This window comes from Plecotus auritus, assembly GCF_963455305.1.
Source record: "Plecotus auritus genome assembly, chromosome: 1".
NCBI lineage: Eukaryota > Metazoa > Chordata > Mammalia > Chiroptera > Vespertilionidae > Plecotus > Plecotus auritus.
The window spans coordinates 31,809,217-31,825,729 of record NC_137770.1 but is presented as its reverse complement, the minus strand read 5'-3'; the positions used below and the strand labels follow the sequence as shown (position 1 = coordinate 31,825,729).

The following is a 16,513-nucleotide window of genomic DNA, read 5'->3' as shown; positions in this document are numbered from 1 at the left end:
AAGTGGTACAGTAATGTGCTGCTCACCAAAGTTTTGCACAGTGCACTGAACTATACATTGCTAACACTGAACAGATGTAATGGCAATGAGCATATCATCTATAATAATAAAAGCGTAATATGCTAATTAGACTGGACAGCTGAACAAGCTTCTGGACGTCCTTCCCGACGAAACCAGGGCTGCGAGGGCTGAGCCCCTTGCATGAATTTCATGCACTGGGCCTCTAGTGTACTATAATGTAATACCAATAAACCATTAGCAATAGTCACTCATGTTTCCAGGCTTTATGGTCACTCTAAATATTCTCAGATACTTGTATTCTCAAATACTAGTTTGTTCAGATAACTCTTGAAAAGGTAGATTAGCCAAAACCGGTTTGGCTCAGTGGATAGAGCGTCGGCCTGCGGACTGAAAGGTCCCTGGTTCGATTCCGGTCAAGGGCATGTAACTTGGTTGCGGGCACATCCCCAGTAGGAGGTGTGCAAGAGGCAGCTGATCGATGTTCCTCTCTCATCGATGTTTCTGACTATCTATCCTTCTTCCTTCATCTCTGTAAAAAATCAATAAAATATATTTAAAAAAAAAAGAAAAGGTAGATTAACTTCACTCAGAATACCCAACTAAAAAGTTAACTACCCCAGAGAAGTGGGGATGAGGGAGTGGTGGTGGGGGGCGGAATAAATGTAGAATCTGCCCTCAGAGCTCAGACCTGCAGGAGTGAGAATAAGATCTGCAGTAGTAACTATACTTCAAGGCACGTGGTGCCTTAAGTACGTGGATACAGCATCAGAGTCAAAAGTGGGAAGAGAGTTCTGGCTAACAGGCAGGCAGGCAGGCAGGCATCTGGAAAGTTCCTTAATATTGGAATGGCACATATTTTCCCAACAAGTAGGTTGGGAACTCCTTGACCCACAACCCCCAGCTATGCCTTGTATGTCAGTTGAAGAGGGATGATTGATTTTATTACCTTCAAGGTTTCAATTCTACTCTAATATAGCAGTAGTTTGGTGCTTGGGGTTTTTTGTTTTTGTTTTTTTTGTTAATCCTTACTGGAGGATATATTTTCCCCATTGATTTTAGAGAGAATGGGAAGGCAGAAGGGAGAGAGAGAAACCTCGATGTGAGTCACATCAATTGGTTGCCTCCCCCACCAGTGAGGGTAGGGAACCTGCAACCCAGGTACATGCCCTTGATCAGAATTGAACCTGTAACACTTTGGTTCACAGACTGATGCTCTAACCACCAAGCACGCTGGTTAGGGCTGGTGTTGTGTGTGTGTTTTTAATTTTTTTTGATTTGAGAAAGGGAGAGAACGATCAGCTGCCTCCTGCACGCCCCCTACTGGGGATTAAGCCTGCAACTTGGGCATGTGCCCTGATGGGGAATTGAACTGGTGAACTCTTGGTGCATAGGACAATGCCCAACCACACTGGCCAGAGCGATATAGCAGTATTTTAATAAGGTATAAGGGGTTTCCTGACAGTGACTGTTATAGTAGAAAATGGTTGTTTTTTTACCTTGGTTTATTCTGTCCAGGTGGTACGACCCTTACTGAAAGCAGCAGCTAGGGGATTTTTTGAGGTTTTGTCACACTTTGTTCTTTCAGGGTTGCTGTCAGCACTGGATCTTGTTGAAGTTAATCCTCAGTTGGCTGCTTCAGATGAAGAGGCCAAGGCTACAGCTGGCCTGGCAGTGGATGTGATTGCTTCAAGTTTTGGTCAGACAAGGGAAGGAGGGCACAATGTCTATGACCAACTTCCTACTCCCAGTTCACCACATGAATCAGAAAATGAAGAACGTGTGAGAATTTAGGAAATACTGTATGCTGACACATTCGTCACAATGGGCATTCCAGAGTTGTGAGGTGTTTGAGGGGGCAGATACTACATGGTCATCTGGGTCAATACTGCCTTAATGAGAACATTTGCGTATTCTCACAATTGTAAATTTTCCTTTCCCTCTCCATTTTGGTGACCAATGATACTAATGTAAATGTATTCGTGGGTTTTTTTGCAATTCATGGGGTATTAATATGTTGGAGTACATGTAAATTTAAAGAAGTCATAAACAGCATTTATTACCTTGGTATATCACACTGGTCTTGTTGCTGTTTCTTCACATTAACTTGTTTTCCATCTTCCCTCCCTCTTCCCACAATCTGGCTACACAGTACATCCTTGAACCGTTAGCTCACAGCAGCAGTACACTTATTCCACATCTGTAACAATATTCATTCTCAGGGTCAAAGTTCTGGTTCACAAACCCTTCCGTGCAGGGAGTTTAGTGCTTGCGAAAGAATTTGTAATAAACCAGGCCTCCCAGGATGGCTATCTCCAGTAAGATGACAATGGAAAGTAGCAGCTTGTTGGTTGTCACTCTACAAACAGAAACAAGTGAGCAGTCAGAAGTCTGAATAACTTTATTACTTTCCATTCTTTTTAAAAAATCTTTTTATTTCAGAGAGGAAGGGATAGGGAAAGAGAAATAGAAACATCGATGAGAGAGAATCATTTATCAGCTGCCTCCTGCACGCCCTACACTGGGGATCTGAGCCCACAACCCAGGCATGTGCTCTGACTGGGAATCGAACCATGACCTCCTGGTTCATAGTTCAATGCTCAACCACCGAGCCATGCCAACTGGACTCTTTCCATTCTTAATACATTAAGGTTTGACGTGGGACCAAGGCCAGACACTGTAAAGTAGACTGAATTTTTGTTTGATCTCATAGCCACTTAGCAATAAGTATATACAGGCATACCACAAAAATATTGCGGGCTTGGTTCCAGACCAATAAAGCGAATACAGTAACAAAGTGAGTCACATGAATTTTTTTGTTTCGCAATGCATATGTTATGTTTACACTAGACAAGTGGTCGGCAAACTGTGGCTCGCGAGCTACATGCGGCTCTTTGGCCCCTTGAGTGTGGCTCTTCCACAAAACACCACGTGCGGGCACGCATGTACAGTGCAATTGAAACTTCGTGGCCCATGCGCAGAAGTCGGTTTTCGGCTCTCAAAAGAAATTTCAATTGTTGTACTGTTGATATTTGGCTCTGTTGACTGAGTTTGCTGACCACTGCACTAGACTAAAGTCTATTAAGTGTGCAATAACATTATGTCTAAAAAAAAACACATGCATACCTTAATTTAAAAATGAGCTTATTGGAAAAATGGCACTTATAAATTGCTTGACACAAACTTTCAATTTGTAAAAAAAAAATGCGGTCTCTGCGAAGCACAATAATTCAAGGTATGCCAGTATAAGGTTCTTTAGCTGGTTAAGAGACAACTCGAAAGCTTCTTTAGCTATCACAGAGAAAAAACACTATCTACCTCACAGTAATGTTGAAAACTGGGACTATATCAAAGGTAAAAATGTTTTTTTTTATTCTAAAATGTCTTCAAATAGTAGTTACTTCCTCACTTTATTTTTTTAAAACCTCACCTGAGGACATGTTTTTATTGACTTGAGAGAGAGGAAGGGGGAGAGAGAAACATCAATGTGAGAAGTTGCCTCCCATAACGCAACCCAACCAGGGATCAAACCATGCAACCTTTTGGTGTACAGGATGATGCTCCAACCAACCGATCCACCCAACCAGGGCTACTTCTTAACTTGAGAACTAGCTTTTCTAGGAGGGTCTAGTTAGGAAAATAGTATTAAATATAATATGAAAAAATACACCTATTCTGAAATCAGGCTGAATCATATTTCAAAGTTAGCAACATAGTATCATCTAATCATATAGAGCCATATCAGTTACATACTACAGTTGTGAGCATATGTTAGAGGAGTATTTGTGGCAGACTAGCCAGGGCTGACGTGCAGCACAGGGACAGGTGCCAAGTAACCAGAAGCTGGGTAGTACCTTTCTTTTTCTCTTTTTCCCATGGGTATCTCTACAAAGGCAATAGAGGAGCGTCAAAGAAAAATCCACTGTCTTTTGTTAATACAAAGAATCCAATCTCTAGTTCTCATGTTCACTCTAAACTGAAGGTTTCCCCCTATTCCATAAGGAATTTACAACTGTTTAGGAAAATCTCACTCTTCTGATAATTCCATGACTCAGTTGTGATTTTGATCCATGCACACTACCACTTACCCCAAATTCATTTTGTTGTCAGCACTTACATCAAGGGTTTTTTTAAAACAACTTCTTGCTAACAAGACAGAATTCCCAGGTAAGGGATTGACTCCGATGAAGAGCAAGCAGAGCCAAAAGTAAGTATTAAGCAGTAGTAGTGAAAATAGTTTTCTAATCAAGTTTTTTTTGTTTTTTTTTAAATATATTTTATTGATATTTCACAGAGAGGAAGGGAGAGGGATAGAGAGCTAGAAACATCGATGAGAGAGAAACATCGATCAGCTGCCTCCTGCACACCTCCCACTGAGGATGTGCCCGCAACCAAGGCACATGCCCTTGACCGGAATCGAACCCGGGACCTTCAGTCCGCAGGCTGACGCTCTATCCACTGAGCCAAACCGGTTTCGGCTCTAATCAAGTTTTTACAAATATGAAGCTGTATTACTCCCATGTGCTGTTTTCTCTAAGGAATGTAAGTTGGGAATAAAAGTACTTTCAGTGGTCCAGCCAGCGTGGGTGTAACAGCTTGATTCCTGGTCAGGGCACATGCCTAAGTTGCCAGCTAGAGGGCGTGCAGGAGGCAGCAAATCAATGACTCTCATCATTTATGTTTCTCTCTCTCTCTCTCCCTTCCTCTCTAAAATTTTATATACAAATATATATTATACACACACACACACACATATATATGTGTGTATATATATGTATGTGTGTATATATATATATATATATATATATATATATATGCTTTCAGAGGACAAATTTTACACTGTTCCAAATCAGAGCAGCATACACTTTTAACAAAAGATTTTGTCTTGGGATATTTAACTACACAAGACAATATTCTTTATTTCTTCAGCTTTATTAGAACCTTTGCAAGTCACAGTTTAAAGCTTTTACACTCTTGATTGACAGGCATGAGAGTTAAGAGAAATTAATTTTGTGACTATTTTTAAAACTTACTTTCTGGACATTGACCGGAGAATCTTTCGACTTTTGCTCAAGTTTTCATTTGTGTTTACCAGCTGAGAAGAGAAAATAGCGATTATTTTCCCCTTCTTTCAAAAGTATACATTCCAGAATTTGAATATTCTTAAACTGACAGTGGGCATTGAGGATATGTTGAAATCAAACCAATTTAAAAGATGGCCTCTGAGTAAAATTAGAAGAAACTGGAGAGGACAAGATACTTTAGTACTTGTCAAGTAGGTTTAGGAATTATAGCCCAAGGCTGTGTAAGGGACTTCTGGGACAGAGCTCATGCTTGGCTACTCAAAACAGAAAGGCTTCAAGTGTACACCTTGCCAGTAACTGAAGCAATTTAAGATTTGAATTTCACCAGTCTAACTCCAGGAGAGCCTCTTGAGTTACAGTCTGTTTTCATAGGCTGGTGGATTACCACTCCTGGGATATGGTTATTCTTTATCCCTTTAAGAGATACTTACATTGAATTGTGAAAGGAATTAATCCTTTTAAGCCTTTTTTTTTTTTTTTTTTTTTTTAAACCTTTCCCTTTTGCTTGCCTGGTACTAATCTATATAGCTGGAGGATATTTCAACAGATGCCACTTGCCATCTGTCTCCAATCCCCAGTGGCCTTGGTAAGTTGATCTGAGACCATTCCTTGGCTTTTGAATTCAGCCAATTCACCTGGTATGTATAAGAGTAAAAAATCAGAACAGTCTGTAAGTAAGCTACCTTTTCTAGAGTTTACCTTAAATTTTCTACTTTATTGTGAATTTTCACAGAGGGAAGGGCATCATTCTGACTCATTTTAAGAATGGAAAATTAGAGCTATTAAGATATATGAGGAAATTATCTCAAACCCCCACACTGAACCATATTTTCTCATTTAAATCTTGCCCACAGTATCTGTTTTTTAGTTTAGATTTGCCTCGTGCTATAAAGAGCACAGCATTCCATTGGCAAATTGTACTATTTCCAAAATTTCCATGCAGATGTATGGAAAGGAATGTTAGTTTTCAGAGCCTTTTAGAGTGATAGATTAGAGGCCCCAATACAGCCAACACTGGCCTATTTCCATTTGCTTCCCACAATGATCCAGCTTACCTTAGGTAACAGAACAGAGTTACAGTCCAGGATTGAACCTCTACAAATTGTCAGTGGTACTATTTTATGACATGTGGAAAATAGCCTTGGTTCTAAATGACAGGAAAACTAGGATCTTGTCAGATGATCCTTTCATAAGAATAGCAGAATATCCCACTAGATGTAAGAGAAATCAAAACCTCAGAGTGGTAATACAGGAATAAAAGGATGGAGTGGCTGCAATCTTATGTTTATTTGAACAGAAATGCAGAAATCAAGTTTCTTCAGTCTTTCTTTTTCCCCCCTCCAATGATCTCTAAATCTTAGAGTTAAAATTACTTCCAAGGGAGATCTCTCAGACATGCAAACTAAAAACTAAGAAAAGCATAGGGCCCTAAAGGCCATTTACTCTGAATTCAGAATTGCTGAAGCTTTGGGCAGGAGCAAGCCATCAGGGTTTAATGGGCCCACCTACTTTACCCACTCTTGCCCCTTTCCTCATTCGCCCTTACTTACTCTATTTTTGGTACGTTCCAACTGGTCACGTTGCTCCCCTAGCTCTTCTATAATTTCCGAGCCAATCTGGTCAGTTTCTGTGGCGATCCGATGAGAACGCTCAATACTCTGGGTGGCCCGGTTCAGGCTGTCAGTGCCTTGCAAAAGCAATACCCTCTGAGACTGTAGCTGATTCTGACAGGATTATGAAAGAGAAATGTCAGACTTCTTCCACTATAAAGTAATTGCCAGCACAATCCTTATGACCACTCATGTAAGAAGGGATATAGTGTGCAATAAGTTTCATTATTTTTTGAAATAAGTTTTTATTGATTTTAGAGAGAGAGGAAGGGAGAGTTAGAAACACTGATGAGAGAAAAACAGCAATTGGCTGCCTCCTGCATGCCCCCTACTTGAGATAGAGCTGAAACCTGGGCATGTGCCCTGACTAGGAATCGAACCAGTGACCTCTTGGTGTACAGGAGAACACTCAACCAACTGAGCCACATTGGCCAGGACTAATTTTCATTACTATTATTTTTTAAATATATTTTTATTGTTTGGCTGCTTCCATGCCACCTACTGGGGATTGAGCCCAAAACCTGGGGAGGTGCCCTGACTAGGAATCAAAGAGTGACTTCCTGGTTTCTAGGTCGACACTCAATCCTTGAGCCACGCTGGCTAGGCTAATTTTCTTTATTTTAAAACATACAAGGATGGTAATGAACTCCAAGATCCTATTCAAGGTCAGACTAAAGCAGGACTTGGAATCCAATCAGGATCACAATACCTCTCACTGCACTGCCTGTTATACTTCAGTGAGGCAAGGTAAGGAGGATTAAAAACATCAGAGCATTTTCCCATTTTTGTAATGAATTTGAACTGGTTCATGTGCTTCCTGAAGTAGCAACTTCTGAGAAGCAGTGGCCCAGATTTGGGGTGTAGGAGCTACTTGAAAATGCAGGTAGCTTATAACTGATGGGCAGCAACCAAGCCAACTAAACTCTACAGCCCTAGAACATATTAATTCACTGAAGATTCCTACCTGATTGGTACTGAGGATTAAGGGACCATGCATAAGCTAATCATTTTCAGTACATATAGAAATCAATGAGAAGTCTGGGTGGGACACTGCCACTTTCTGGAAGAAAAACTTAAGTGGCCACAATCTTGGTAAGCCCCCAAAGAATTTCACATCAAGCCAAACAGAAAACAAAAACTGAAAAAACTTAAGTGGCCACACTGGTGATTCTCAGGGAAGAAGTTATTTAGGGCCAAGTAAGGTGGCCTAGCTGCCCTAATTTCCCAAGTGCCCTAATTTTCTAAATCCCCATCGAAGTTTTACTCCACCTATAATCCTGAGCACAGAAGACATGAGGAAACAAGTAGCCTTTGTCAGGCCAGAATTAACCACTGACAGAAATGGGTGTAGCTCTAGTTCTTAGCTATGGCCAGGTAGCTCAGTTGGTTAAAGCGCCGTCCCAATACTCCAAGGTTTTGGGTTTAATCCTGGTCAGGGCACATACAGGGTCAACCAATGAATGCATAAATAAGTGGAACAATGGATAGATCTCTCTCTCTTTCAAAATTATAAATACAAATATTAAATTATTAAAAATATTAAAATTAAAAATACTTTTAAATAATTAAGAATATCTTTTAAAGCATACATGTATACACCATACACACACACATTAAAAAAGGGGCCAGTTCACAGGGCCTATTACTGAACACTAGATCCCACCATCAAGAAGCCAAAAATGGACCCTGTTTGGTGTGGCTCAGTTGGTTGGAGCATCGTCCCATAAACCAAAAGGTCATGTGTTCAATTCCCAGTCAGGACACATACCTAGCTTGCAGACTCAATCCACAGGAGGCAATCAGTTCATGTTTCTCTCTCACATTGATGTCTTTCCTCCCATCCTCCCTCTCTCTAATCTATAAACATTAAAAAAAAAAAAGTAAAAAACAGGTTCCCAGATCAGAAGTAACAAGAATTCCTCATACATGGTATATGGACCAGTGGATGAGGAAACTAGTGAATGAGATTAAACTAAACCCCAGGTACTTTAGCTTAAAAGCAGCAGGAATAAGGCTTTTTAAAAATAAAAGATGGGGGTTTTCAACTGATTAGGTTGAGAAAGAACAGGAAAAGATGGTAAGATCACATAAATCAATATCAGATTTGGAACAATAATTCTACTGAAAGTGGTATATATCTAAACTGTGTTTATAATTTCTGAAACTGATCATTTTAAAGCAAAATTATTCCCTTTTTTGTTTTGGGTTTTGTGTGTGTGTGTGTGTGTGTGTGTGTGTGTGTGTGTGTGTAATAAATGACCAAAGTCACTTTCACCTCTCATCTCTCTTTAACAAGCTCCACCTGCCTTGCCTGCCTTTTTCCAGTCCCTCCCTTCACAAGTGAACTTGGAAAATTTTACACCATTCTCAAATACTCTAGTTTTGACATCAGCAATGTCAGGCCAGCAGCATCTGAATGTCTCTTCAACTATAATAAGGATGCATCATGAAATGGGATTTGTTTAAAATGGTATCAGCTTTTCTACATATGTGCAACCTGCACTTCCATTTCTCTCCTATGCTACTTGCCAGGCCATTTCAACTTTGCCCTATGGAATACAACCCCAAAAGCAACACATTGTTTAAGCTTTCTGAAGTTTTATTCCTTTAACTCTCTAGCTTCTCTAGATAGTTTCAGAATATAGATTTTTCTATCCAGTCAGTCTAACTTAATAAATCAGAATACTGAGGCAAGAGGCAATCTGGCTCACTTTCTATTGCAACAGAGCAAGGCATTAGCCCCTTCTTAAGAAGCATCCTGCCTTCTCTACTGTATCTGGGCTACAGGGTCATCATATAAATGTAAAAGAAAGCTTGTGTTAATTTTGTAACAATACTCTGATAAGTCAAAAATCTAACTGAATTTTTTGGGCATATGTGAGAGTGAGAAAGAAACTAGATCAATGGGTCAGAATACAGAGTTCAGATATAATAAGATTAGGTAACACTTGCGTACCATCGCTACATACCAAGCACTGTTTTACATATGAAGGATACAAAGAAAAGTAAATAAGCATATGGTTTGGAAAGATCTGCATTAAATACAGTAAATACCCAAGAAAAGGAGAACTGGATGCAGGAAAGAGGACGGTGGGGGAACTAGTGTAGTGCAGTATACACTGTAACATGAACTGTACTCCACGATATGGTTAATTCTTGTACATAGGCCCAAAGGGGAAAAAAACAACTGAAGCTTACCATATGCTCATTCTCTACAGTGTATGTGCCATATTTCATGTCTCCTCGGCCCCCAGGTGTGGCTGTCAAAGGCGTGCTTCTCACTTCCCGGTGAAGTTTGGCAAGGTCCTTCCGGTAGTTTCGAAGCTTAGACATCATAGGGTTACGAAAAGACAGGGGTGCATAACGTAGTTCCTCTTCCATCTCTGCCAGCTAGGAAGGCAGAAAATAGTGAGTGGACGGCCTGGTTCTTTTCTGTTTCATCTTGACACATGCCTAGTTTGGACTAATCCAACTCCAGACAACCCAAAATAAGTACTCAATGATATGCTCCACGGGGGCAGGGACCATGTGTGACACACTCACTCCACTCCTCTGATGTCTGCCCAGTGCCTATCAAGCAAAGACTAGGGTATTCAGAAAGTATGTGATGAATGAGTGAAAAAATGAACAAGTACCTTATAGCTTATTAAACATTTTTATATGCATTAACTTAATCCTCATAGCAAATCAACAAGGCAGGAAATATTATTTCTATTTCATATCTAAGACTTGAAAAAACTGCCCTGGCCAATTTGCTCAGTGGCTACAGCGTCAGCCTGCAGACTGAAGGGTCAAGAGTTCAATTCCCAGTCAAGGGCACGTACCTTGGTTGCAGATTCAATCCCCTGCCCTGGTTGGAGCACATGCAGGAGGCAACCAATCAATGTGTCTCTCTCAGGTTGATGTTTTTCTCTCTTTCTCCCCCTCCACCCTCCCTTCCATGCTCTCTAAAAAATCAATGGAAAAAATATGCTGGGGTGAGGATTAAAAAAAACAAAAACCTGGAAAAACCTCAATATTACATAAAAAGAGAAGTCAGGATTCAAAATCGTCAAATTCTCTTTTTAGTATACCGAGTTCTTAGCCTGTTTTGGTTCAGGTGCTATCATGAAGCACTTTGAGGTGTACTGTACAAAAATGATAAGGATCTGGCATAAAGGTTCTTTTCTTCTTCCACCTCTGTCTGAAAATCAATGGTCTCCATGTCAGAGATTTCCATCTGTTTGGGATAAGTAAAATATAAAGCCTGAATATGTACACAAGAGGACATAAATTATTTTCATCTGCCTAGGATGGGGTTACTTTTGCTAAGTTCAAAGAAAGAAAGCACCAAATAAATCAGTGTAAGCTAAAACATTTTTTAAATGCTACCAAGATGTTAACCAAAAAAGAAGACTGGCTTTGAACAGGTACCATGGATATGCCCATCTATACTCAGGTATCAAGAAAAGTTTCTAGCTCAGCCGGCATGGCTCAGTGGTTGAACGTTGACCTATGAACAGGGAGGTCATGGTTCGATTCCCAGTCAGGGCATATGCCCGGGTTGTGGGCTCAATCACCAGTGTGGGGTGTGCAGGAGGCAGAGGTCAATGATTCTCATCATTGATGTTTCTGTCTCTCTTTCCCTCTCCCTACCTCTCTGAAATCAGTAAAAATAAGTTTGGAAAAAGAAAAGTTTCTAGTATTCCCATTATGAAGGAGATAGGCTCCACAGTCTGATCCTGCTTAAAATAGATGTGCAACAGAGAAAAGGATGGAGATAAACTTAACTTCTCAGAACTTCACTGAAATAGGGAAGTTGTTCTTCAAGCAATAAGGAAGTTCTCTGGTTTAAAAAGAATTTTTCTTCTCAGTCTATGCTGGGGTAGCAAAAACTAGGGGCAACTATTTCTGCCTAGTACTACTAGGGACCTGGATTTTAGCCCCAATCTCCTGAAGGGTCTGCTAAAGCTACAGCATAATGGAGACAGGATTCTTCTAATAGGTAAGAGCAAAGCTTTATTATTATTATTTTTAAAGCCTCAGATTAAGAGAGAAGCAGTTGTTACACTGCTCAGCAACCCGGTCCAACTTCTGACAGCTTTGGTCCAACTTCTGACAGTTACACTGCTCAGCAACCCGGTCCAACTTCTGACAGCTTTGGGTTCTGATTGGGAACTCATCCTGTCCTTGAATGTCTTACCCAAGATGCCAAATCCAGTCACAATGCTCTTTTAAAACGGAAGGGAAAGTGACTTAGAACCACCTGTGAGCTACATTTTGTGACAATATGTTTAACAAAGAAAATGAATGATCTTGGTGGACATCTTTTTTTTTAATGTATTATCAAAGCCTCACTTTGGGACAGTCTTCTAGCTTTACCCATTTGTGTTTGTTAACCCCTACCCCCAACACCCATCCCCATCAACTGGTCTCATTTAGTCAAAAATAATCAAAATCAGGATCAGTACGCAGGAACAATTAATCTGTGATCAGGTCATAAGCATTAGTTTTGGAAAAGATGAACACCAGATAAAAGAAACAAGGACCTGTTCTCTGTTCTCACCGTTTCATTTGCTTCCTGTTGCTTTTCATCAAAATTTCTGATCAATTTCTTCTTCTCTTCTGGAAAAGATAACACCTGTCTCAAATGCTCAGTCCTGCTTCCATACATTTGTAGATCCCATTCCCTCTGAGTAGAATAAACTCCCCATTCCTTCCTTGTTGGGGGTAATAGCTCTTAATCACTTCTAAAAGGCATTTAGAAAAGTATGGGAACTTGTTATGACAATGACTAGGGGAAGGGGAAAGGGAGAGTATTAGTACTGGCATTTAGTTAGTGCCTAGGGAACAAGAATATCCATGCTTGGGACAGTCCTGCATAGCAATGACCTGGCCCCAAAAGCCAATAGTGTCCCTGTTAAGAAGCACTATACTAGTAGTCTAAGTTAATCACTGTTACCCAATCCTAACAGAAAGACCAGACACACTATCATCAATGAGAATGCTTAACAATACTGCTTCTGAAATCCGGGTCCCCTCCTTCACGCACACCATAAAGCACTTTTCTATTTAACCCTCATCCACTGCTTTTCTGCAAAACAAATGAAAAGCCCACCTATTCTGCTCACTGGGGAAGCTGCACATTGTAGCACTTGTTTCTCTGCCATACCCACTGGTGGTGGTATGGAACTGACTCAGTAAGAAAGTCACCCCTTTTGATTCTCTTTCAATCCTTCGTATCATGTCTTTTTGGTGCCAGTATGTCTTTAGAGGCTTCAGCTTCAAAGCAACTGACATCGAACTAAGACAGCATTGTTTTGCCTTCCTTGTATTTTTCTGACCATTTAGATAGGTTTTACAGATTTCCCATTTAAAGTAGTGATATAAAATTTTATTTTAAATAACTTCATGTATTAAAAAATGTATTTTACATGAAATAAGTTGATATAAAGAAAGCAATTAAGTAATAGTAAAAATGGTACTTGGACATGACAGAAAGGATGAAGGGAGTCCTAGCATGCTGTCACCTGGTAAACAAAACAGGAGAACAGCAATAAAATGAGGTATGCCTGTGTTGCCCTTAACAGGGTCTCTTCATCCTATCCTAGCTATATATATAAAAGCCTAAGCGACCATCGCCACTGAACAGACGACCAAACAGGCTGCGTGGGGCTACCAGGCTGGCAGGGGGGTTAGCGAGGGGCGACCAAACAACCCAAGCAGCAGGCTGCATGGGGCGACCAGGCTGGCAGGGGAGTTAGTGAGGGGCGGCCAAACAACCTGAGCAGCAGGCTGCATGGGGCGACCAGGCCGGCAGGGGGGGGCAGTTGGGGGTGATCAGGCCAGCGGGGGTGGGGGGGCAGTTAGGGGTGATCAGGCAGGCAGGCAGGTGAGCAGTTAGGCGCCAGTGGTCCCAGATTGTGAGAGGGATGTCCGACTGCCAGTTTAGGCCCGATCCCCAGGATCAGTCAGATATCCCCTGAGGGCCCCCGATTGGAGAGGGTGCAGGCTGGGCTGAGGGGGGGACCCTCCCCCCCCCCCCCGTGCATGAATTTCATGCACCAGGCCTCCAGTCCTATCTAATAAAAGGCTAATATGCAAATTGACATAAGGGCAGCAGAACAACTGAGCTATGGCGCTATGACACACACTGACCACCAGGGGGCAGATGCTCAACACAGAAGTTGCCCCCTGGTGGTCAGTTTGCTCCCACAAGGGGAGCAGCTCAGCCAGAAGCTGGGCTCACAGCTGGCCAGTGCAGCAGCAGTGGTGGGAGCCTCGCTTTGTAAGGATGTCCGACTGCCCACTGGGAGTCCCAGACTGCGAGAGGGCGCAGGCGGGGCTAAGAAGGGGTCCCCCCCCCCTCCCCCGACTGCAGGAATCTCATGCACCGGGCCTCTAGTATTTATATATTATCATCAACCCACTAAAATGGGGATTATAAATCTTTTCACTGCAATTTGCAATATTAACAGCATCTGGAGCAGAATCGAGCACCCAATAACCTCTCCCAATAAATACAAGTTAAACAAATGTATGAATTTCACTCTCACCATTCAATTCATATGACTTTGGGTAACTCACATAGCTAACACAAACTGACCCCTGAACTTTTCCACCAGACAAAGAACTGTGCTTCCTACAGATTTTACAGAACTCTAGCTCCTCCAGGCAAAGCTTGCAGCAATCTGAATTTTGAAATAATGGGGCAGGAAACAGTCTAGCAGAAAGTTCCCAAGAGGACCACACACCTAAATGCCACAATCCTGATTTTAAAGACCAAACCCCCAAAACTGATATTTACCAACCCCCCAAACTATGATTCCTTTGGGTGTTCTCAACCCTTTTGGTGCTACGGCCCCTTTGCCAGTCTGTTGAAAACTATGGACCTCTTTTGAAAATAATCATTTAAATATATAAAACAAAATACAGAGGGCAATCAATTTTACTGAAACACAAAACCGAATCTTTGAAGTCTCCTATACTTGCCGCAGTGAAAGTGAGATGAGAAAAATTTGGAGGCTGAAGAATCCCAAGGAAACGACACTCTGTGGTCCACCACTGAGCACCCTACTTGGCAGCGGGGAGGTCCTGGGCCCCGCCAGCTCTAGAGGGGGCAGTTGGAGCACCAGGAGAGCAGCGAGGAGGGCTCGGGTCTGGGAAGAGAGTGGGGGCTTCTCCTCCCAGAGCACGCGGGGCCCAGTTCCCAGGGCTCGGCCCGCCGCGCCTCACCTGTCCCTTCAGTCCCCGGCCCGCCCCGCCTCACCTGTCCCCTCAGTCCCCGGCCCGCCCCGCCTCACCTGTCCCCGGAGCCCCCGGCCCGCCCCGCCTCACCTGTCCCCTCAGTCCCCGGCCCGCCCCGCCTCATCTGTCCCTTCAGTCCCCGGCCCGCCCCGCCTCACCTGTCCCCCCAGTCCCCGGCCCGCCCCGCCTCACCTGTCCCCTCAGTCCCCGGCCCGGCCCGCCCCGCCTCATCTGTCCCTTCAGTCCCCGGCCCGCCCCGCCTCACCTGTCCCCCCAGTCCCCGGCCCGCCCCGCCTCACCTGTCCCCCCAGTCCCCGGCCCGCCCCGCCTCACCTGTCCCCCCAGTCCCCAGGAGCCGCTCCGGCACCCCCCGTAGGTCTTCATGGAGGCCGCGGAAGATCTCGTGCAGCTTCTCGAAATGCTCCGAGGAGGCGGCGGAGGTGGCCATGGCGCAGGACGCGCTCGAGCAGCGGCCGCCGAGATTCGGGACCCGGGCCCGCTCCACCCACGGTGGTCAGCCACCCAGCCCCGCAGGCATCACGGCGACCACCACCGCGGCCGCCAGGAAAAGACGTTTCCGGGGCCGCAGCAGGGGCCTCCGGACCGAAACGCCCACCCTCTTCACGCCATCACCGAGGGGGCGCCGGGCGCAAAAGCCTGTCGGAAAGGCGGGCGGGCTGCGCTGCCCGGGAGGCTCCACTAAAGCCGGCGGCGCACCCTGGCTGGCGGGAGTCTCAAACCTCCGGAAACACCCAGTGCGGGCTCGGGGAAAGCGTCACAGCGGAGGGGCTGAGGGGACCGCGGGTCGGGCAGCGCGGCCGCCCCGCTCAGGGCCCCGCCTCCGGGCGTAGGGCGGACGCTGCAGTGCATGCCGGGGGCTGTAGTTCGGCGGGGAGGGCGGGCCTACCCCGAGGTCACGAGTTGAGGGGCGCGGTGGTTCCCCGGGCGCCGCTGCTGCCCAGGGGTGATGCTGAGCATGTTGGTTTGGTGTCGGCGTGCGACTGGACCTTATCTTGTCATCGCACTTTTTGGCCCCCTTGACTTAGTTCACGTGCTGACCGAAGGTTAGTTTTCAGCCCTGGAAAGGTGGCCAGGTTCCTGCCTGCCCTCGAGGGGAGGTCAAGCAACCAGGGGACACCTGCTTTCAGAAGTGGTCACCGGGCATTGTGACCCCCAAAATATGAACTCAGCAGATGTTTAATGTTAATAGTCACTGTGCAGGGTCAAGGCCATGTGTTGGTGATTAAAAGATTCACTCTGCGCCTGGGTAATTTATAACGTGGTGAGCAAGGGGGACCCGGATTCAAGTCTCATTCCTACTAAGTGTAACGTGTTCAAGTTCTTTCCTGCACTCCATGGGTTTTCGTGGTTCCATGGAAGAGAATTCCTATTTTCACCGATGTCATGGTTTGCCTATGGAGCCCGTTATGAAATGTTTATTTGGCAGTCCAGTATTTAAAACTGCCCACACATTAAAAGATACATGTCTGTTCAGGAGGACGATTTGGTGATTTTAATCTCCTGGACCCTTATTTTGATTAGATTGAGTTCATTAACTATTGATTCAAGAAACTT

General features: G+C 43.8%; 2 protein-coding genes across 5 annotated transcripts in view; one reads left to right on the top strand and one right to left on the bottom strand.

Annotated features, from left to right (window-relative positions):
• The window catches only part of ARG2 (arginase 2), a 37,387-nt gene extending 35,293 nt beyond the window's left edge, over positions 1 to 2,094 (top strand). For both annotated transcript variants that reach the window (XM_080680082.1, XM_080680083.1), the window contains exon 8: positions 1,607 to 2,094. In XM_080680082.1, the coding sequence (XP_080536208.1) occupies positions 1,607 to 1,812 (206 nt within the window). In that variant the 3' untranslated portion in view covers positions 1,813 to 2,094. The remainder of the gene's footprint in view (positions 1 to 1,606) is intronic.
• VTI1B (vesicle transport through interaction with t-SNAREs 1B) lies at positions 2,049 to 15,792 on the bottom strand. Of its 3 annotated transcripts, XR_013961209.1 has the most exons (7): positions 15,272 to 15,787; positions 12,258 to 12,316; positions 9,911 to 10,102; positions 6,653 to 6,826; positions 6,158 to 6,313; positions 5,052 to 5,113; positions 2,055 to 2,377 (listed from the first exon to the last, which is right to left on the bottom strand). XR_013961209.1 is itself a non-coding variant. In XM_080680234.1 (6 exons), the coding sequence occupies exons 1-6, from the start codon at positions 15,384 to 15,386 to the stop codon at positions 2,281 to 2,283; spliced, it is 699 nt and encodes a 232-aa protein (XP_080536360.1). In that variant the 5' UTR covers positions 15,387 to 15,792; the 3' UTR covers positions 2,049 to 2,280. The 3 variants fall into 3 exon arrangements, 2 of the variants coding, with proteins under 2 accessions (XP_080536360.1, XP_080536361.1); XM_080680234.1 differs by lacking the exon at positions 6,158 to 6,313 and having other exon boundaries at positions 2,049 to 2,377; positions 15,272 to 15,792; XM_080680235.1 differs by lacking the exons at positions 6,158 to 6,313; positions 15,272 to 15,787 and adding an exon at positions 15,097 to 15,107 and having other exon boundaries at positions 2,049 to 2,377.
• Positions 15,793 to 16,513: the final 721 nt, after the last annotated feature.

Coding starts and splice junctions, on each gene's coding strand:
- VTI1B (XM_080680234.1), bottom strand. CDS start 15,386: ATGGCCACCTCCGCCGCCTCCTCGGAGCATTTCGAGAAGCTGCACGAG. Junction 6,827..9,910: donor CTGTAGAGAATGAGCATATG/GTAAGCTTCAGT, acceptor TAATCCTGTCAG/AATCAGCTACAGTCTCAGAG. Junction 5,114..6,652: donor TGGAACGTACCAAAAATAGA/GTAAGTAAGGGC, acceptor TTCTCTTCTCAG/CTGGTAAACACAAATGAAAA.